The sequence below is a fragment of the Choloepus didactylus genome (assembly GCF_015220235.1).
Source record: "Choloepus didactylus isolate mChoDid1 chromosome Y unlocalized genomic scaffold, mChoDid1.pri SUPER_Y_unloc1, whole genome shotgun sequence".
Taxonomy (NCBI): Eukaryota; Metazoa; Chordata; class Mammalia; order Pilosa; family Megalonychidae; genus Choloepus; species Choloepus didactylus.
In genome coordinates, this window is record NW_023637624.1 from 4,434,918 (window position 1) to 4,459,029 (window position 24,112).

General features: G+C 37.1%; 1 protein-coding gene across 2 annotated transcripts in view; it reads right to left on the bottom strand.

Moving 5' to 3' along the window:
• CFAP47 (cilia and flagella associated protein 47) overlaps positions 1-24,112 on the bottom strand; it is a 455,597-nt gene that overhangs the window by 330,681 nt on the left and 100,804 nt on the right. The window contains exon 24 of one of the 2 annotated variants that reach the window (XM_037824716.1): positions 8,187-8,346. In XM_037824716.1, the coding sequence (XP_037680644.1) occupies positions 8,187-8,346 (160 nt within the window). Of the gene's footprint in view, positions 1-8,186; positions 8,347-24,112 lie in introns of those variants that run through there. The other variant, XR_005215040.1, reaches the window with a different exon arrangement.

The following is a 24,112-nucleotide window of genomic DNA, read 5'->3' on the forward strand; positions in this document are numbered from 1 at the left end:
TAATGAATTTAATGTTATTTGGAAGAAAATAAATCAAGTTTATTTATTTCACAATTAGAAAAGGTTTTGGAACTTATTGAACTGAGAATTTTGAAAGGACTGCTTTGAGATTTTGGGGTTTCAGCCTTATAAATTCATCTAGGATCCTGGAGAGTATGCTTCCTTGTATAGTCTCAGACTACTGAGGATACAGTAATATCATTTTTAAACTCCAGGGGTGCCTTATCTCTCATCTTAGTTGTAAGTAATATACAGGTGTTATAGACATGTTTGATTCCTAAGACTTAAGTTGGGACCCTAAGTAGGGAAGATATAGATTTGGCTGTTTGAGCACAAGTCCAATCTGAAGGAAGAGTCAACTGCAAATGTTCCTCATTTCCTTCTAGATTGTCCAGTTCATTTCATTTGGGTATAAATGCTGATAGGCACATAAAGGAGAAGCTCTGAACATAAATATAGATAGTGGCTTTAGCTGGAAAATTTTTTTGTGCTATTTTTCAAAACAAGGACACAGTTGAGCAAAAATGGAAAACTGAAAAGGAACCAAAGAAATACATAATGAAACCTGATTATTTTATGTTCCAGTTTGCTAATGCTGCCCTTTTGCAACACCAGAAATGGACTGGCTTTTACAAAGGAGGTTTATTTGGTTACAAAGTTACAGTCTTAAGGCCATAAAGTGTCCAAGGTAAGGCGTCAACAAAGGGTACCTTCGCTGGAGAAAGGCTATTGGCATCTGGAAAACGTCTGTTAGCTGGGAAGGCATGTGGCTTGTGTCTGCTTGCTCCCAGGCTGCTTTTCCAAATGGCATTCTCCAAAGTGTTGCTCTTGGGGCGTTTTGTCCTCTCTTGGCTGCAGCTGCTCTTCAAAATGTTACTTTCAGTTGTTCTGAGGTCCTTCTCTCTGAGAATTCCTTTATAGACTCTAGTGATCCAATTAACACCCACCCTGAAAGGGCAGGGTAACACCTCCATGGAAATTATCCAATCAAACGTTTCACTCACAGTTGACTGAGTCACATCTCTATGGACACACTCAATCAAGGAATTCTAATCTAATCAACACTAGTACATCTGCCCCCTCAAGAGTGCATCAAAGATAATGGCATTTTGGGGGACATAATACATCCAAACTGGCACATTTCACAAAATAAATTTCAGAATGCAGAGACGATTTAATGTTTCCTATCATATTTTCAGAAATTTACAGGGAGGTTGTAAAAAGCTGAAGCATTTTGAAACCCATAATTCACAGTGTCCTTTGTATTGTTTCTCACATGTAAAACTAAAGCAACTATCAATGCCATGTTATTAGATCTAGCAGGACATCAAGTCAATGTAGCATAGAACTAATGGAATATCATTGAAAGAAAGCACACATTTCAATGAACTAACAAGTTTTAAAGGTATAAATTTTAATCATGACTTTTCTACTGATATCATTGTGGGTCTTGGGTATTTTATCTAGATTACCACATGGGTAAAATATACTGTAGTGGCCATGGGATCCGGTACAAGTGATTTGCTGAAGGATTGCTCTCAGAAGGAACATTCAGTAAATAAGGAAGTAGCAGTATAGGGCAAAGCAAGAAGCTAGGAAAAATCATGGCATTAGGAGAAATCTATCTTCAACCTGTCCACAGGAAGCTTTGAAATGTGAATTCACCAGAGAGAATGTCCCACCCAAGCGTGAAAGGGCTGGGCCAACTGAGGTAGTGGGGGGCTGAGGCATATAGGCAATCAGGTGGATCTCAACAGCATATGCAAGAAGTGGCAATCCTAATGTTGCTTTGTAAGTAAACCTAACTAGGAAAAATAACAAGTATGTTATTATAGCACTTGTGGTGGCTTGGAGTTCTGTACCCCAGAAAAACATGTTCTTCAACTTAATCTATTCCTGAGGGTGTGGACTCATTAAAATAAGATGTCTTTAAAATGTTACTTCAGTTAAGGTGTGCTCCAAATGAATCACGTTGGGCTTTAATCTATACTACTAGAGTCTTTTATAAGCAGAATGAAAGTCAGAGAAAGCCACAGGGAGCAGCCAGAAGCTGGAAGTCAACAGAACTGAGAAGCCAGGAGAGACCTCATGTGTGCTACTGGCACCACAATGCACAGTCTTCTAGGAGATGGCATTGCTTTGATGACACCTTGATTTTTTTATTTCTCCTAGCCTCAAAACTGTGAGCCAATACATTACTGTTGTTTAAGCCAACCCGTTGTATGGTATTTGCTTTATCAGCCAGGAAACTAAAATAGCACTCTAAAATATAAAAAAGAGTTTGGAAATGATATCCAGCATACTTATTTATGTATGGAATATGAACTATTAAGTGCTTGAAGCAGACACATTAGAGACAAATACTAGTAGAGATTTCTCAAAAAGAGAAAAAGTCTGCCTAGATGTTTTTTCCAGCACCTTCCTGCTGCACCTTTGCATTAGCCTACTTAAAAAGTTAGTTGTCAGTGTGCTCACTTCCTGAAACTCATTACAAGAAAATTTGTATATTTTTCCGCATCAAGGGTTCTCAGCTTGAGAATTTTCCAAACTAATTTCACCCTGGTGTCAGGTCTGATTAATATTGGATCTATTACATGAGAACTAAAAAGCTTCTAAGAACAAGCTGATCCAAGAGGTGTGAGAATCTAGTCACACAAATAGATTTAAGAAAAATGGTTCAGATTTGAAAGGGGTTGGAGATTTGGGGAGAGCCATGTGTAGGTCACTTATCCCAGTTCCAGCCTTCTGATCCCTGTGGGGGTTCAAGGAAAGGAAAATAAATGGGGAAGTGAAAAATAAAAACTACCTTACTAAAAATCTTGAAAGCCCAGAGAGTATAATGAGCCCTTATCTGTGGCTGGTATAACAGAATCCAGCCCAAGGGAGGAGACAATGTATCTGCCCTAAATTACAGTAACAGTGCACAAGGGTTGCATGTACAAGGCAAAGGAAATAGAGAGGACATCAAGGCCCTGACCATGGGGTAGGACAGGAGGCTCACACCACAGCCATATTACAAGAGGAGAAAATGACAGAACAGAAGTGTAATCAGTCACAAGTGCAGGCCAGAAGAAAATGGAAGATGCTATAGGATAGCCCAAAGACCAATGCCAAGACCTCACCAGGTATAATTCGAAGGAATATTAAGTCAATTAGACAGTCATATTCCTCAATTCCAAGAGGATTAGAGAAAGTAAACAACAATGGATTTCTGCTTTCTATACCACTTATGACCCTGCCCCGAGCCCCAAGTTCCTTTGACCTGGACAAAATTATATTTATAAGATTAGTGGAACCATGGTGTTCTGGTTTACTAATGCTGACAGAATGCAAAACACCAGAAATGGATTGACTTTTATAAAAGGGGGTCTATTTGGTTACACAGTTACAGTCTTAAGGCCATAAAGTGTCCAAGGTACCTTCACAATCAGGTACCTTCACTGGAGGATGGCCAATGGCATCCAGAAAACCTGTTAGCTGGGAAGGCATGTGGCTGGCATCTGCTCAAAGTTCTGGTTTCAAAATGGCTTTCTCCCAGGATGTTCCTCTCTAGGCCACAGCTCCTCTTCAAGATGTCACCCTCAGTTGCTCTTGGGGCATTTGCCCTCTCTTAGCTTCTCCAGAGCAAGATTCTGCTTTCAAAGGCTGTCTCCAAAATGTCTCTGTAAACTGCAGCTCCTCTCTCAGCTCATGTGTGTTCTTCAAAGTGTCCCTCTTGACTGTAGTAAGCTCAATGTTTCTGTCTGAGCTTATATAGTGCTCTAATAAACTAATCAAGGCCCATGCTGAATGGGCCAGGCCACACCTCCATGGAAATTATCCAATCAGAGTTGTCACCTACATTTGGGTGGGTCACATCTCCATGGAAACACCCAATCAAAGAATTACAGTCTAATCAACAGTAAAACATCTGCCCACACAAGACTGCATGAAAGATAATGCTGTTTGGGGGGACATAATACATTCAAACTGGCACACATGGTTTGAACAAAAATGTGAGGCCATGTAATGAGGTTAAGGGATGTATCAAATTTGGTGAAAAGGGGTCCAGTCAAGCTTGGGGAAACCAAAAAAAAAAAAAAAAAAACCATCAGATTTTGATTTAAAAAGCAAAATGACTTGATTAGTCTGTCAAGTAGGGAACTAATTTGGACAAACAGATTTGGTTCCATTACCAAAAATGACTGGAGCAATTTTGAATTATCTTAAGTGTAAAATAATGCCTCTTGTTCCCATGTTTTTAAAAAGAAATATTAGAGAGAAACAAAGGCTGCAGTTTTTTAACATGACAGAGAAGGATCGAGTACTCAAGAACCTAAAGTAAGTTACAAGCATATGTTAAATATATAATTAATATCCAGGTGACAACAGTGGGAATGGCAGATTTAGGACTTCTGAAAATTCTCTCATCCATAAAAGTAATGAGAACACTGTCAAAATTTTTCAAAATCAATGTTTTGAGAAATCTGGAAATTAATCAAAAGCTTGAAACAATTGGAGGAGCATTTATTTAAGAGAAATGATTGGATATTGTTAAAAAGAAAAAAAAACAGTGAGCTCTGTGGTGTTTTAGCTTGTCTTATTTCCATCCTCCTTTCCCCAGATTTACAGTGTCTTTAAAACCAACAGCTTTATAAGCAAGGTAGCTGTGAAAGCCAGAATCTCAGCAGCCACTGGTGGGGGCAGAAATGGTTTGGAGCTCTCCAATTGCCCCCTCTCCAGAAAATTGGCACTATAAAATCTGTCTGGCAGCTCCCAGGAAAAAAAAAACATTTTCAGGGCTTGCTTTTATTTGACCTGACTCAGAGCTCACTCAATGGGAATACTCCAAGGTGTCTATAAAAATCCATGAGTAGAAATTAATAGCATAGATTCCTGAGGGGCAAACAAGTGGTTGACCAAAACATTTAAAAAGAAAAACTGAGAAATCAAATGTCCATCAAGCACTTTGAAAGATGCAATATATTTCTGGGAATTTAGGAGATATGCATTTACGTGGATGTGTATATGCCCAGGAAAGACTCAAGAAGGCCCTAATTATCTTTCATGGACATTGAGGTTTTTCATGAGAAAGAAGTGAAGGCAACGGCAGAATTGAAAGTTGCTGGAATGCTGAAGGCATGAAAAAAAACACACATACAAAATCTCTCAGCCAAGTATGAGTGACTTACATTCAAGACACTTAAGGAAATCTCTGTTTAATCTTTATGTAACCACTAAATTAAGAGACTTTAATGGCCACACAGAGAAAAGATATTCTTTACAGTATTGGTTCAGGAAATTCACTAAACAAACAAACATCATCATTAACAGCAGTAGCAGTAGCAACAACAAAATGCAACAACAACAAATAGTGGAGGCGGTCTGATTTCCAGAGTTATCAAATTATATTCTTCAAAATGTCCTATTTTCAAAAAAATATTTGAGACATACAAGAATTCATGGCTCATACATGGGAAAAAATAGAAATATCTTTTTCTGGCAAAGCTCAGACATTGAACATACCAACCAAAGACTTTAAATCAGCTATTATAAATAAGTTCAAAGAACTAACAGAAAATACGTCTAAAGAATTAAAGAAAAGTACAAGAATGATGTCTCAACAAGTGGGGAATATAACTAAAGAGAAAGGAATTTTAAAAATAGTAACCTGATAGACATTATGGAGTTGAAATGTATAGTAAATAAAGAATTCACTAGAGGGAATCAAAAGCAGGTTTGAGCCGGCTGAACAAAAAATCAGCATACCTGAAGAAAAGTCAATTGAGGCTATACAATCTGAGAACCAGAAAGAAAAAGGAAGGAAGGAAAATTAACAGAACCTCAGAGACCTGTAGGACACCATCAGGCATACCAACATAAGCAAAATGGGAATCCTGAGAGGACAAAAGAGAGAGATAGGACTGAAAGACTATTTGAAGAACTACTGGCTAAAAACATCCAAAATTCAATAAAAAACGTTTATCTACACATTAAAGAAATTAAACAAATTCCAAGTATGATAAACTCAAAAAGATCCACACCTAGATACATAATAGTCAAACTGTCAAAAGCCAAGGAAAAGAGAATCTTGAAAGCAGCATGGAGTCCTCAAAGAAATTAATAGCTGAGTTCTCATCAAAAACTGTGAATGCCAGAAGGCAGTGGGAAGTATATTCAAAGTATCAAAAGGAAAAGACTCTCAATCCAGAATTCCATAGCCAACTAAATTATACTTCAAAAATAAAGAAGAAAATAAAACATTCCCAGATTTAAGAAAAGAAAAACAGAGAATTTGTCACTAGCTGACTTTCCCTATGAGATATACAAAGGGCATCCTCAGGGCGAATGAAAGGCACTAGCCCATAACTTGAATCTCACACAAAAAATAAAGAGCACTGGTAGAGGTATCTGCATAGGTAAATATAAAAGACAGAACACAAGTATTTTGTTTGTACATCTTTTCCTATTTAATTGTAAATAAATTATTATAAAACTGCACTGATGGGATTATGTTACATAAAAATGTAATTCATATGACAGTAATAGTACAAAGGTGATGGATGGAAAAGGGTTATATTAAAGTTAAGTTTTCTTAAAATACTATTGAAATGAGGTTGGTGTTAATCCAAACCACATTTTAAAGATAAGATGTTTGTTATATCCTCTGGAGTATCACTAAGAAAACAGCCCAAAAACATATACTGAAAGATACAACAAGGAAATATAAATGATAAACCAGAAGACATTTATTTGATGTAAAAGATGGTAGGATTGGAGGGGAAAAAAACGGAAAACACATAGTAAAAAAGGCAAATGTAAATCCTATCTTAGTGAGTAATCAGTAAATGAAAAAGGTTTTAAAACACCAATAAAAAGGCAAAATGGAGAAAAAGACCCAGTTCTATGCCATATACAGGAGATATCTTTAGATTCAAAGACAAAATTCAGTTGAAAGTAAAAAGATGGAAAAATATATACCAGGTATATAGCAACAAAAATAGAGGTGGAACAAGTATGCTAATAACAGACAAAATAGACTTGAGACAAAAATATTATTAGAAACAAAGAAGAACATTATTCATTGATAGAATCCATGCCCAATATTCTAGAATCAAAAAGTCAGGTAACAAGTGTTGGCAAGTAAGTGGAGAAATTAGAACCCTCATATATTGCTGTTGTGAATATAAAATTGTTCAGTCAGTTTGGAAAATGGTCTGGCAGTTCCTCAAATTATTAAATATACAGTTATCATATAACCCTTGAATTCCATTTCTAGCCATATACTCAAGAGAAATGAAAACATACAGCTACCCAGAAACATGTTCAAGAACATTTATAACAGCATTATTTGCAATTGGCAAAAGGTGAAAACAACCCAAATGTCCTTCAAAAGATGACTGGATCAACAAAGTGTGGCATATTCATACAATGGAATATTACTCAGCCATAAAAAGAAATAAAGTACTGATATAAGCTACTATTGGATTAACCTTGAAAACCTCATGTTAAATGAAAGAAGCCAGTCATGAAAGACCACATGCCATACTATTCCACTCATAATAAAGTCCAGAATAGGGAAAACCATAAATACAGAAAGGAAATTAGTGGTTGGTTAGGGCTGGGGGTAGGTGTTGCCTAGACAAAGGGTTGCTTTTTGAGGTGATGGAAATTTCCAAAATTGACTGTGGTGACAATTGCACATATCTGTGAATACAGTAAAAACTGTTGAATTGTATACTTTAAATGGGCTAACTGCCTGGTATATGAATCATGTCTAGATAGGGCTGTTTCAAAAAAGCTACCAGAATAGAAATGGACAGATAGATCAATAAACATGCTGGCCAGTTTCCCCTAAAGAGAACAATTCAAGAGTGCAAGCCAGAAGCTGTGATGCCTTTTATCACCTAGCCTTGGAAGTCACACACTGTCATGTGCACAATATCCACTGGGTATACTATGGTTATAGAATATCATCCCTATTCAGTGTGGGAGGGGAATATACATGGGCATGAATACCAAGAGGTAAGGATCACTGGGAGCCATTTTTGATGACGGTTATTATGGAAATTCTAGTACAAAATTTCTTAAAACTGTTTTCAGATCATACAACAAATGAGCTCAACTTTTGTATAAATGATAGAATAAAATAATATATAAAGGCTAAATTGAAATCTTAACAACAAATATAGGAAAAAAGTACTTACTTGGACAGAAATTTAGGGAAATTGTAAACTCTTCATTTGGTTGCAGAGTGCCATTCAGTACACTAAACTTGAATGTGCCATCTTTGAAAATTTTGGTGGCCCCACTAAGATCCAAAATCCAATGCACTTCTTGTTTAGAAATATTATGTAAGACAAGCTCCTGCTCACACAAAAAATAAAAGAAGTAATTTATAAAAAAATATATATACCATGCAATATAAAGTTTAGTTTGTATTACCATAGCAACTTCTTAGGCCTAGCCACCAACTAAAGTGATTAAAAGTGGTAATCAAAGATCATATGTTTTAGAGGTGATTTTAGGCAAACAAAGAGAGATGCAAATATGTACATGGACTATTAACAACTATGTAAAATGCACAGAGGATAGAGACTGAGGTAATTTTTTTAAACAATCAAAATACCTATGCTATCTAGTAAGGATTAAGAGTAACAGGAGAGGCGAGGCAAGATGGCAGACTGGTGAGCTGTAAGTTTTAGTTACTGCTCCAGGAAAGTAGGTAAAAAGCCAGGAACTGCGTGGACTGGACACCACAGAGCAATCTGTCTTTGGGCATATTTCATACAACACTCATGAAAACGTGGAACTGCTGAGATCAGCGAAATCTGTAAGTTTTTGCGGCCAGGGGACCCGCGCCCCTCCCTGCCAGGCTCAGTCCCGGGGGAGGAGGGGCTGTCAGCTCCGGGAAGGAGAAGGGAGAACTGCAGTGGCTGCTCTTAACGGAAACTCATTCTACTGATTCAAACTCCAACCATAGATAGACTGAGACCAGACACCAGAGACTCTGAGAGCAGCCAGCCCAGCACAGAGGAGACAGGCATAGAAAAAAAACAACACGAAAAACTCCAAAATAAAAGCAGAGGATTTTTGGAGTTCTGGTGAACACAGAAAGGGGAAGGGCGGAGCTCAGGCCTTGAGGCACATATGCAAATCTAGAAGCAAAGCTGATCTCTCTGCCCTGTGGACCTTTCCTTAATGGCCCTGGTTGCTTTGTCTATTAGCATTTCAATAACCCATTAGATCTCTGAGGAGGGCCGTTTTTTTTTTTTAAATCCTTTTTTCTTTTTCTAAAACAATTACTCTAAGAAGCTCAATACAGAAAGCTTCAAACAATTGCATTTTGGGCACGTCAAGTCAAGAGCAGAACTAAGAGGGCTCTGAGACAAAAGGCAATAATCCAGTGGCTGAGAAAATTCACTAAACAACACAACTTCCCAAGAAAAGGGGGGTGTCCACTCACAGCCACCATCCTGGTGGACAGGAAACACTCCTGCCCATCGCCAGCCGCATAGCCCAGAGCTGCCACAGACAACCCAGTGTGACGGAAGTGCTTCAAATAACAGGCACACACCACAAAACTGGGCGTGGACATTAGCCTTCCCTGCAACCTCAGCTGAATGTCCCAGAGCTGGGAAGGTGGAGCAGTGTGAATTAACAAAGCCCCATTCAGCCATCATTTGAACAGACTGGGAGCCTCCCTACACAGCCCAGCAGCCCAGAACTGCCCTGGGGGGATGGCACTCACCTGTGACATAGCACAGTCATCCCTCAACAGAGGACCCGGGGTGCACAGCCTGGAAGAGGGGCCCACTTGCAAGTCTCAGGAGCCATACGCCAATACCAAAGACTTGTGGGTCAGTGGCAGAGACAAACTGTGGCAGGACTGAACTGAAGGATTAGACTATTGCAGCAGCTTTAAAACTCTAGGATCATCAGGGAGATTTGATTCTTAGGGCCACCCCCCCTCCCCGACTGCCCAGAAACACGCCCCACATACAGGGCAGGCAACACCAACTACACACGCAACCTTGGTACACCAATTGGGCCCCACAAGACTCACTCCCCCACTCACCAAAAAGGCTAAGCAGGGGAGAACTGGCTTCTGGAGAACAGGTGGCTCATGGACGCCACCTGCTGGTTAGTTAGAGAAAGTGTACTCCACGAAGCTGTAGATCTGATAAATTAGAGATAAGGACTTCAATAGGTCTACAAACCCTAAAAGAACCCTATCAAGTTCAGCAAATGCCACGAGGCCAAAAATAACAGAAAATTATAAAGCATATGAAAAAACCAGATGATATGGATAACCCAAGCCCAAGCACCCAAATCAAAAGACCAGAAGAGACACAGTACCTAGACCAGCTACTCAAAGAACTAAAGATGAACAATGAGACCATAGTACGGGATATGAAGGAAATCAAGAAGACCCTAGAAGAGCATAAAGAAGACACTGCAAGACTAAATAAAAAAATGGATGATCTTATGGAAATTAAAGAAACTGTTGACCAAATTAAAAAGATTCTGGACACTCATAGTACAAGACTAGAGGAAGTTGAACAACGAATCAGTGACCTGGAAGATGACAGAATGGAAAATGAAAGCATAAAAGAAAGAATGGGGAAAAAAATTGAAAAACTCGAAATGGACCTCAGGGATATGACAGATAATATGAAACGTCCAAATAGAAGACTCATTGGTGTCCCAGAATGGGAATAAAAGGGTAAAGGTCTAGGAAGAGTATTCAAAGAAATTGTTGGGGAAAACTTCCCAAATCTTCTAAACAACATAAATACACAAATCAAAAATGCTCAGCGAACTCCAAATAGAATAAATCCAAATAAACCCACTTCGAGACATATACTGATCACACTGTCAAACATAGAAGAGAAGCAGCAAGTTCTGAAAGCAGCAAGAGAAAAGCAATTCACCACATACAAAGGAAACAGCATAAGACTAAGTAGTGACTACTCAGCAGCCACCATGGAGGCAAGAAGGCAGTGGCACGATATATTTAAAATTCTGAGTGAGAGGAATTTCCAGCCAAGAATACTTTATCCAGCAAAGCTCTCCTTCAAATTTGAGGGAGAGCTTAAATTTTTCACAGAAAAACAAATGCTGAGAGAATTTGCTAACAAGAGACCTGCCCTACTGGAGATACTAAAGGGAGCCCTACAGACAGAGAAACAAAGAAAGGACAGAGAGACTTGGAGAAAGGTTCAGTACTAAAGAGATTCGGTATGGGTACAATAAAGGATATTAATAGAGAGAGGGAAAAATATGGCAAACATAAACCAAAGGATAAGATGGCCGATTCAAGAAATGCCTTCACGGTTTTAACGTTGAATGTAAATGGATTAAACTCCCCAATTAAAAGATATAGATTCGCAGAATGGATCAAAAAAAATGAATCATCAATATGTTGCATACAAGAGACTCATCTTAGACACAGGGACACAAAGAAACTGAAAGTGAAAGGATGGAAAAAAATATTTCATGCAAGCTACAGCCAAAAGAAAGCAGGTGTAGCAATATTAATCTCAGATAAAATAGACTTCAAATGCAGGGATGTTTTGAGAGACAAAGAAGGCCACTACATACTAATAAAAGGGGCAATTCAGCAAGAAGAAATAACAATCGTAAATGTCTATGCACCCAATCAAGGTGCCACAAAATACATGAGAGAAACACTGGCAAAATTAAAGGAAGCAATTGATGTTTCCACAATAATTCTGGGAGACTTCAACACATCACTCTCTCCTATAGATAGATCAACCAGAAAGAAGACCAATAAGGAAATTGAAAACCTAAACAATCTGATAAATGAATTAGATTTAACAGACATCTACAGGACATTACATCCCAAATCACCAGGATACACATACTTTTCTAGTGCTCACGGAACTTTCTCCAGAATAGATCATATGCTGGGACATAAAACAAGCCTCAATAAATTTAAAAAGATTGAAATTATTCAAAGCACATTCTCTGACCACAATGGAATACAATTAGAAGTCAATAACCATCAGAGACTTAGAAAATTCACAAATACCTGGAGGTTAAACAACACACTCCTAAACAATCAGTGGGTTAAAGAAGAAATAGCAAGAGAAATTGCTAAATATATAGAGACGAATGAAAATGAGAACACAACATACCAAAACCTATGGGATGCAGCAAAAGCAGTGCTAACGGGAAAATTTATAGCACTAAACGCATATATTAAAAAGGAAGAAAGAGCCAAAATCAAAGAACTAATGGATCAACTGAAGAAGCTAGAAAATGAACAGCAAACCAATCCTAAACCAAGTAGAAGAAAAGAAATAACAAGGATTAAAGCAGAAATAAATGACATAGAGAACAAAAAAACAATAGAGAGGATAAATATCACCAAAAGTTGGTTCTTTGAGAAGATCAACAAGATTGACAAGCCCCTAGCTAGACTGACAAAATCAAAAAGAGAGAAGACCCATATAAACAAAATAATGAATGAAAAAGGTGACATAACTGCAGATCCTGAAGAAATTAAAAAAAATTATAAGAGGATATTATGAACAACTGTATGGCAACAAACTGGATAATGTAGAAGAAATGGACAATTTCCTGGAAACATATGAACAACCTAGACTGACCAGAGAAGAAATAGAAGACCTCAATCAACCCATCACAAGCAAAGAGATCCAATCCGTCATCAAAAATCTTCCCACAAATAAATGCCCAGGGCCAGATGGCTTCACAGGGGAATTCTACCAAACTTTCCAGAAAGAACTGACAACAATCTTACTCAAACGCTTTCAAAACACTGAAAAAAATGGAACACTACCTAACTCATTTTATGAAGCTAACATCAATCTAATACCAAAACCAGGCAAAGATGCTACAAAAAAGGAAAACTACCGGCCAATCTCCCTAATGAATATAGATGCAAAAATCCTCAACAAAATACTTGCAAATCGAATCCAAAGACACATTAAAAAAATCATACACCATGACCAAGTGGGGTTCATTCCAGGCATGCAAGGATGGTTCAACATAAGAAAAACAATCAATGTATTACAACACATTAAAAACTCGAAAGGGAAAAATCAATTGATCATCTCAATAGATGCTGAAAAAGCATTTGACAAAATCCAACATCCATTTTTGATAAAAACACTTCAAAAGGTAGGAATTGAAGGAAACTTCCTCAACATGATAAAGAGCATATATGAAAAACCCACAGCCAGCATAGTACTCAATGGTGAGAGACTGAAAGCCTTCCCTCTAAGATCAGGAACAAGACAAGGATGCCCGCTGTCACCACTGTTATTCAACATTGTGCTGGAAGTGCTAGCCAGGGCAATCCGGCAAGACAAAGAAATAAAAGGCATCCAAACTGGAAAAGAAGAAGTAAAACTGTCATTGTTTGCAGATGATATGATCTTATATCTAGAAAACCCTGAGAAATCAACGATACACCTACTACAGCTAATAAACAAATTTAGCAAAGTAGCGGGATACAAGATTAATGCACATAAGTCACTAACGTTTCTATATGCTAGAAATGAACAAACTGAAGAGACACTCAAGAAAAAGATACCATTTTCAATAGCAACTAAAAAAATCAAGTACCTAGGAATCAACTTAACCAAAGATGTAAAAGACCTATACAAAGAAAACTACATAACTCTACTAAAAGAAATAGAAGGGGACCTTAAAAGATGGAAAAATATTCCATGTTCATGGATAGGAAGGCTAAATGTCATTAAGATGTCAATTCTACCCAAACTCATCTACAGATTCAATGCAATCCTAATCAAAATTCCAACAACCTACTTTGCAGACTTGGAAAAGCTAGTTATCAAATTTATTTGGAAAGGGAAGATGCCTCGAATTGCTAAAGACACTCTAAAAAAGAAAAACGAAGTGGGAGGACTTACACTCCCTGACTTTGAAGGTTATTATAAAGCCACAGTTGCCAAAACAGCATGGTACTGGCACAAAGATAGACATATAGATCAATGGAATCGAATTGAGAATTCAGAGATAGACCCTCAGATCTATGGCCGACTGATCTTTGATAAGGCCCCCAAAGTCACCGAACTGAGCCATAATGGTCTTTTCAACAAATGGGGCTGGGAGAGTTGGATATCCATATCCAAAAGAGTGAAAGAGGACCCCTACCTCAGCCCCTACACAAAAATTAACTCAAAATGGACCAAAGATCTCAATATAAAAGAAAGTACCATTAAACTCCTAGAAGATAATGTAGGAAAACATCTTCAAGACCTTGTATTAGGCGGCCACTTCCTAGACTTTACACCCAAAGCACAAGCAACAAAAGAGAAAATAGATAAATGGGAACTCCTCAAGCTTAGAAGTTTCTGCACCTCAAAGGAATTTCTCAAAAAGGTAAAGAGGCAGCCAACTCAATGGGAAAAAATTTTTGGAAATCATGTATCTGACAAAAGATTGATATCTTGCATATACAAAGAAATCCTACAACGCAATGACAATAGTACAGACAGCCCAATTATAAAATGGGCAAAAGATATGAAAAGACAGTTCTCTGAAGAGGAAATACAAATGGCCAAGAAACACATGAAAAAATGTTCAGCTTCACTAGCTATTAGAGAGATGCAAATTAAGACCACAATGAGATAGCATCTAACACCGGTTAGAATGGCTGCCATTAAACAAACAGGAAACTACAAATGCTGGAGGGGATGTGGAGAAATTGGAACTCTTATTCATTGTTGGTGGGACTGTATAATGTTTCAGCCACTCTGGAAGTCAGTCTGGCAGTTCCTTAGAAAACTAGATATAGAGTTACCATTGGATCCAGCGATTGCACTTCTCGGTATATACCCGGAAGATCGGAAAGCAGTGACACGAACAGATATCTGCACGCCAATGTTCATAGCAGCATTATTCACAATTGCCAAGACATGGAAACAACCCAAATGTCCTTCAACAGATGAGTGGATAAATAAAATGTGGTATATACACACGATGGAATACTACGCGGCAGTAAGAAGGAACGATCTGGTGAAACATATGACAACATGGATGAACCTTGAAGACATAATGCTGAGCGAAATAAGCCAGGCACAAAAAGAGAAATATTATATGCTACCACTAATGTGAACTTTGAAAAATGTAAAACAAATGGTTTATAATGTAGAATGTAGGGGAACTAGCAGTAGAGAGCAATTAAGGAAGGGGGAACAATAATCCAAGAAGAACATATAAGCTATTTAACGTTCTGGGGATGCCCAGAAATGACTATGGTCTGTTAATTTCTGATGGGTTTAGTAGGAACAAGTTCACTGAAATGTTGCTATATTATGTAACTTTCTTGGGGTAAAGTAGGAACATGTTGGAAGTTAAGCAGTTATCTTAGGTTAGTTGTCTTTTTCTTACTCCCTTATTATGGTCTCTTTGAAATGTTTTTTTATTGTATGTTTGTTTTCTTTTTAACTTTTTTTTTCATACAGTTGATTTGAAAAAGAAGGGAAATTTAAAAAAAAAAAAAAAGAAAAAAGACAAACAAGGGAAAAAAAAAAGATGTAGTGCCCCCTTGAGGAGCCTGTGGAGAATGCAGGGGTATTCGCCTACCCCACCTCCATGGTTGCTAACATGACCACAGACATAGGGGACTGGTGGTTTGATGGGTTGAGCCCTCTACCATAAGTTTTACCCTTGGGAAGACGGTTGCTGCAAAGGAGAGGCTAGGCCTCCCTAGATTTGTGCCTAAGAGTCTCCTCCTGAATGCCTCTTTGTTGCTCAGATGTGGCCCTCTCTCTCTGGCTAAGCCAACTTGAAAGGTGAAATCACTGCCCTCCCCCCTACGTGGGATCAGACACCCAGGGAAGTGAATCTCCCTGGCAACGTGGAATATGACTCCCGGGGAGGAATGTACACCCGGCATCGTGGGATGGAGAACATCTTCTTGACCAAAAGGGGGATGTGAAAGGAAATGGAATAAGCTTCAGTGGCAGAGAGATTCCAAAACGAGCCGAGAGATCACTGAGGTGGGCACTCTTACGCACACTTTAGACAACCTTTTTTAGGTTCTAAAGAATTGGGGTAGCTGGTGGTGGATACCTGAAACTATTAAACTACAACCCAGAACCCATGAATCTCGAAGACAGTTGTATAAAAATGTAGCTTATGAGGGGTGACAGTGGGATTGGGAATGCCATAAGGACCAAACTCCACTTTGTCTAGTTTATGGATGGATATGTAGAAAAGTAGGGGAAGGAAACAAACAGACAAAGGTACCCAGTGTTCTTTTTTACTTCAATTGCTCTTTTTCACTCTAATTATTATTCTTGTTATTTTTGTGTGTGTGCTAATGAAGGTGTCAGGGATTCATTTAGGTGATGAATGTACAACTATGTAATGGTACTGTAAACAATCGAAAGTACAATTTGTTTTGTATGACTGCGTGGTATGTGAATATATCTCAATAAAATGATGATTAAAAAAAAAAGAGTAACAGGAATGCTTCTTAATTGATGGGGAGAATGCAAAACGGTATCAGCACTTTGGAATCTTCTTATAATGTTAAACATATGCCTATCACATGACCCAGCAATTACAGAATGATCTGTGGAATTTGGTGCCAGACAAAATAATTTACTTCACTTCTTTCTAAAGCATGATTTACTTAAACAATTAGGATAAAAAAAGAAGTCAAGTTTACTCCCAATGCCTAAAGGTACTTAAGCATCTATATAGTTATAATATTTGCATACTTTAATTATAATATAGTTCATTTGCCCATTCTAAAGAAAGTAACATCTTTCAATCAGAACATGGGCAAGAAATTGTATCAGCAGTTTGAAGTCCTCATTTTTGTCATTCTAAAATGAGGACATGATACATCTCTAAAATCCTAGCCATTTCCCATATCCTACAATTCTAAGAAATGAACTGATGCGGTCAGAGATAGAAAAGCATTGTTTGGTATGTTTAGCATATATGTGTTATTTTTCTTTATAATTTTTATCACAATGATACATATGCATAGTCTCTACAATTAAATAGTTCAAACAGGCTTATAATGAAAACAAAAACAGTTGTCCTACTCAACTCCTCCGTATCAAAAGTTACGCTTCCCCAAAGCAAGCGATTTTAGCCAATTTAGGTTTGCACTTTTCTGGTAGTTACGGCCTTATTCTAAATCCAATGCTGATATAGCTTGAATTAGTTTTCTATTACTGCCAAAACAAATTATCACAAACTAAGTGGCTTAAAACAACACAAATACATTATCTTATAGTTCTGGAGGCTAAGTTCAATGCCGGTATCAATGGGCTAAGGTCAAGGTGTTGGCAGGAACTGCATTCCTTTCTGAAACTCTATAGAAGAATCTATTTCCTTGCCACTTTCAGTTTCTAGAGGCCAGATGCATGTCATGACTTCTTCTATCTTCAAAGTCAGCAATGTCAATTCTTTCTGATGCTTCCTCCATCATCACATCTCCCTCTGATCACAGGAATGACATGTTCTCTGACTCATGATAGACTGGGCACACCTATCTTAACCTTGATCACATAGACAAAGTCTCTTTGCAATATAAGGTAACATATTCACAAGTTCCAGAAACTAGGACAGGAACATCTTTGGTGGAAATCATTCGGAAAACACATGATTATTTCATGATTTATCAACTGCAGATATTATTTCTTGACTGCCCACTAAGAAAGATGAGGATCTAGATCATTTAAACTGCCCATGCTCCTTTTGTTACTTCCCGATTTTGGATATTTATATTATTTTGATTTTTCCATTAGTCACCTAGTAAATTTAAATAATATACTTGTATCTCTAGTTATTTTTCCATCAAATTTAGACAATACCCTTTTCCACTATTTAAGATAAACTTCTCCCTCCTCTTTCATCTTTCACTCCCAATCCTGTCAAGTTAATCTTAACATATACATTGTACATATAATACACATCATATACAATGATACTTTAATTCTGCTTCATAAACATATTGTCTTCTCTGCTTTATATATTTCATAATGATTGTAAATAGCATTCAAGGAAAACTCAGTAGTGTATGAGGATCACATTTCCTTCACAATAGGGTCCATGTGACCCCCTTGCCACTCAAGAGAGAAGGCTTTTGATGGATGTCCAGATTCTTTCTTGCATTAATTGAATGAAACTTCAATTATATAAAATAATCTCATGTATTAATCTGCTTAATAGTTAGCCTATTTCTGTGCACAAAGTGTACTCATCCATGCACTAAATTTAAAATTCTTTTTTTCACTAATGGTTGAGAAAATATATACCATTTTTGTCATGCTATTAATATCCTCCAGCTTTATTCTCATAGTAATTACTCTGAATCCATTCTATTATTTTTCTTGAATAAATTATTCTTGGATATCATCGATATTCCATTCTTTATAAACTGTTTCCTTTCTATACTGCAGCACAAATATCCTGCTGGAAATTCTCTTTTTGGTCATCTTAAACTAATTCCAGTAATTTCTGTGTTCCACACTTTCCTCTTATTTTTTCTGGGGTATTCTCTGGTAACTTCTTTCAGGAGTGTGAGGAGAAAATAATGTTTCTGAATTCTTGTATATCTCCATATATCTTTATTTTAACCTCTCAATTGATAACTGATAATTTGAATGACAGGTTCAAAATCACTTTCCCCAAAATCTTCTCGGGTATCCAATATTTCAACGCTTTTTAGCTGATGAGAAATCTGATGTTAATGTCTTCATAGATGACCTGTGATTCCTCAGTATTTAAGTATTTCTACTCTATCATAATTATATCATATGTGTGCCTTTTTCATACATTCAACATTGTACTGAGTTTTGAAATTTTTCAATATTCATATTTTCCGATAGCATTTCAAACTTATCTTCTATCAGCTTTTTGAAATATTCTCCTCTTGTTTTCTCCATTTGCCTTCTGGAATACCTATAACTCAGGTATAAAATTCCATGAATTAATTCCTCATATCTTTTTTGTTTTTAAAATAGTTTTATAGAGATGTATTCACATACCAAATAATCCATCCAAAGTGTACAATCAATGGCTTTTAACTTGTTGAAGAGACTATTCTGTCCCAGTTAAATGGACATGGCAGTCTTGTCATATAAATTGGCCATAGATGTGAGGGTCTCTATTTATAAACTCTCAATTTGATTCCATTGTTCAATATCTCTAGCTTTATGCCAGTACCAAGCTCTTTTGATCACTGTAGCTTTGCAATATGCTTTAAAGTCAGGAAGTGTGAGTCCTCCAACTTGGTTCTTCTCTTTCAAGATGTTTGTGGCTATGTAGGGCCCCCTAGTCTTCCAAATAAATTTGATAATTGGCTTTCCCAATTTTGCAAAGTAGGCTTTTGGAATTTTGATTGGTACTACATAGAATCTGTAACTCAGTTTGGGAAGAATTGACATCTTAGTGATATTTAATCTTACAATCCATAAACACAGAATGTCCTTCCATTTATTTAAGTCTTCTTTGATTTCATTAAGAAATGTTTTCTGTGTACAAGTCCTTTACAAACTTGGTTAAGTTTGTTGTAAATGGAATTTTTTTCCTAATTTTTTACTTAAATTGCTCAGTTCTATTGTATAGGAACACTACTGATTTTTACATGTTGATCTTGTATCCCGTCATATTGCTGAATCATTTATTAGCTCTAGAAGTTTTGATTAAATTATTTGGAGTTTTCTATATATAATATCATGTCATCTGCAAATAATGAAAGTTTTACTTCTTCCTTTCCTATTTGGATTACTTTTATTTCATTTTCTTGCCCAAATGTTCTGGCTAAATATTGTAGCACAATGTTGAATAACAGTGGTGAAGTGGGCATCCTTGTCTTGTTCCCCATCTTAGAGGGAAAGTTTTCAGTCTTTCACCATTCAGTACAATGTTAGCTGTGGATTTTTCATATATACCCTTCATCATGTTGAGGAAGTTTCCCTCTATTCCTACCTTTTGAAGTATTTTTATCAAGAAAGGATGCAGGAATTTGTCAAATGCTTTTTTTGCATCAATTGTAATGCTCATGTGGTTTTTCCCCTTTGATTTATTAATGTGTTGTATTATATTAATTGATTTTCTTGTTTGAGCTATCCTTGCATACCTTGGATAAAACCCACTTGATCATGGTGTATAGTTCTTTTAGTCTGATGTCGTATTCGATTTGCAAGTATTTTGTTGAGGATTTTTACTTATATATTCATTAGAGAAATTAGTGTGTAATTTTCTTTTTTTTGTAGCATTTTTATCTGGCTTTGGTATTAGGGTGATAATGACTTCATAGAATTAGGTAGTCTTCCCTTCTCTTCAATTTTTTGGAAGAGTCTGAGCTGGATCGGTACTAATTCTTCAAATTTGTAGATTTCATCTGTGAAGCCATCTGGTCCTGGGCTTTTCTTTGTTGGGAAATTTTTTATGTCTGATTCAATCTCTTATAATTGGTCTGTTGAGGTCTTCTATTTCTTCTAAATTCAGTGTAAGTTGTTTGAGTATTTCTAGTATTTGTCCATTTCATCTAAATTGTCTAATTTGTTTGCATACAGTTCTTCATGGTATACTTGTATGATCCTTTTTATTTCTTCTTGGTCAGTAGTAATGTACCCCTCTCATTTCTGATTTTATTTGCGTCTTCTCCCTTTATTTTCTTTTGTCAGTCTAGCTAAGGGTTTTGTTTATTGGTCCTCTCAAAGAACCAACTTTTGGTTTTCTTAATTTTCTCTGTTTTTGATTCTCAATCTCATTTATTGTTATCGTTATTATTATTATTTCTTTCCTTTTGCTTGCTTTGGGATTTGCTGACTGTTACTTTTCTACTTCTGCCAGGTGAGTGGTTAGGTCTTTGATTTTAGTTCATTTTTCTTTTTTAATGGAGGTGATGAGGGTTATAAATTTCCCTCTTAGCACTGTCTTCGCTGCATCCCATAAGTTTTGTTATATTGTGTTCTTGTTTTTATTTGTCTCCAAATATTTACTGATTTCTCTTGCAATTTCTTCTTTGACCTACTGATTGTTTAAGAGTGTCTTCTTTAATCTCCATATATGTATGAACATTCCAGTTCTCTGCCTGTTATAATTTCCAGCTCCTTTCCATTATGGTCAGAGAAAGTGCTTCCTATAACTTCAATCATTTTACAATTATTGAGACTTGTTTTGTGGCCCAGCATGTGGACTATCCTGGAGAATGTTCCACAAGCATTTGAGAAGAAGAATGTATATTCTGGTGCTTTAGGTTGCAAAGTTCTGTTAGGTCTAGTTCATTTATCGTGTTATTCAAGTTATTTGTTTCCTTATTGATCCTCTGTGTTGATGTTCTATCCATTGATGAGAGCAGTGTATTGAAGTCTCCAACTATTATTGTAGAGATATCTACTTCTCCCTTCAGTGCTGTCAGTGCTTGCCTCATGCATTCTGGGACACCCTGGTTAGGAACAGAAATACTTATGATTGTTATTGCTTCTTGGTGGATTGTCCATTTTATTAATATTAGTGTCATTCTTTGTCTCTCATTACAACTTTTGACTTAAAGTCTATTTTGCCCAATATTAGCATAGGTACCCCTGCTCTATTTTGGTTACTATTTGCATGGATTACCTTTTTTTATCCTTTCACTTTCAATCTATTCGTGTCATTGGGTCTAAGGTGTGTCTCTTGTATACAGCATACAGATAGAGCATACTTTTTTATCCATTCTGCCAATTTGTGTTTTTGATTGGGGATTTTAAACCGTTGACATTCAATGTTACTACTGTAAAGGCAGTTCTTATTTCAACTGCTTTATTCTTTGGTTTTTACATGTCATATATTTGTCTCTCTTTTTACCATTTTAGTTAAATCTATGGAATCTTCATTTCTGCACTCTCCTACAAGCCTCTCTCTCCTGAATTATCCTGATGGCCTATAGAAATCCCTGTATTTCTTGTAGGGATGGTCTCCTGTTGACAGACTCTCTCAGTTTTTGTTTATCTGTGAATATTTTAAACTCTCCCTGATTTTTGAAGGACAGTTTTGCCAGATAAAGAATTCTTTGTTGGGAATTTTTCTCTTTCAGTACCTTAAACACACCATACCACTGCATTCTTGCTTCCATGGTTTCTGATGAGAAATAGGCACTTCGCCTTATTGTACTTCCCTTGTATGTAATGAATCGCTATTCTCTTGCTGCTTTTAGGATTCTCTCTTTATCTTTGGTATTTGACATTCTGATTAGTGTGTGTCTTGGGTCTAGGTCTATTAGGATTTATTGTGTTTGGAGTACACTGTGCTTCTTCAACATTTGTATTTATGTCTTTCATAATAGTTGGGAAATTTTCAGTCATTTTTTCCTCAAATATTCTTTCTGCTACTTTTCCTTTCTCTTCTTTGTGAAACACCCATGTGTAGCATATGTTCATGTGCTACACACTGTCATTCAATTCTCTGAGTCCCTGCTCAATTTTTCCATACTTTTCAAATCTTCTAATTTGCTGATCATTTTTTTCTGCCTGTTCAGATCTGTTGTTGCATGACTCCAGTGTATTTTTAATCTCTTCTATTGTGCCTTTCATTCCCATAATTTCTGTTTCTTTTCATACTTTCAAATTCTTCTATATGCTCACCCAGTGTCTTTTTTTTTTATTAAATTCAGTTTTCTTGAAATACATTCACACACCATACAATCATCCATGGTATACAATCCACTGTCCACAGTATGATAACATAGTTATGCGTTCATCACCACAATCTATCTCTGAACATCTTCCTTACATCAGAAAGAATCAGAACAAGAATAAAAAATAAAAGTGAAAAAAGAACACTCAAATCATTCCCCCATCTCACCCCATTTGTCCTTTAGTTTTTATCCCCATTTTTCTACTCATCCATCCACTAGATAAAGGGGTGTGATCCACAAGGTCTTCACAATCACACCCAGTGTCTTCTTAATATCCTTTATGTCTTTGCCACATTTTCCTTCATCACCTAGAATTGATTTAGGAGATTTGTTTGAGCTATTTTGATTAGTTGTTCCAAATTCTGTGTGTCTTCTGAAACTTTTGTTCCTTTGTCTGGGCCATATATTGCTGTTTCTTAGTATGGCTTGTAATTTTTTGCTGGTGTCGAAGCATCAGATTATCTTGATGAGTTTGCTCTGAAGGTCAGTTTCTCTATCTTGCCTGAGGTTATATTGTTGATTGTCTTTGTGTTAAGGCTCTCCTTTGACTATTGCTTCAACTTATTCTAGAACTTTAGAATTGCCTGTGTTTAACTGATTGGATTTTTTCAGCTCTTCTTCATAGAATTCTTGCCCTGAGTATGTGGTATAATTTTTAAGATTGCAATGTTTATTCCATTGTTTCACCCCCAGTGGAAAACTTTCTTTCCTCTGTTCATTCTCTAGAAATTCTGATCTGTTTGCTTTTGTTTTGCCTCTGTTGTTTTGTTTGTATGTTTGTTTGTCTGTTTGCTTGTTTTGTTACTTTTCTTTACTTGCCTCTAGTTGCTTTTGGTGGAGGGCAAATACTGGGAGGAGGTCACCCCAGAAAGGACTTCCCAAGTCAGTATTTCCCAGCCAAAACATGGCCAGGGATCCACAAAGGAGGTGCACACCAGTTCCAAGGAGCCCTGGGGAAAGGCTCAGGGAAGACACACAAAAAAGTCCTTTTTGAAGGCTCCCTGAAGCTGCAGTTTCCTGGCCTGCCCAGAAGCTAGCACTCTTAACTAAACTTTCTCCCTTGCAGTTCACTGCCTTCAATTCAGTCAGGGCAGGGTTGAAACAATGACCAGGCAATGCCTGTCCAGGGTGGGTAAAACAGCAGCTCAAACCCATGATCCAGCCATCCCAATTTACTGATCAAAAGCCGTGATTAACACTTGGCCTTGTCCTCCCTGTTTTTACAGAAGAGGGCTTCCACATCCCTCTCCATCCATAGCAGCCAGCCAGCCAGGAACCTACCCCAAGGTGGTTTGCCTCAAGAATGGGGGATGGACACTGGCAGTTACCACTGAGTGCTTTTCTGACAGTTTTTTACCACATTTTCTCAGCCTCTTTGCTGCACTCTTCCTTGAATGCTATACAATGCTCCCCTGACCTCTGGAGCCTCAGAACAGTTGTTTCAAATAGTTTCTACTTTTCCACCAGCTA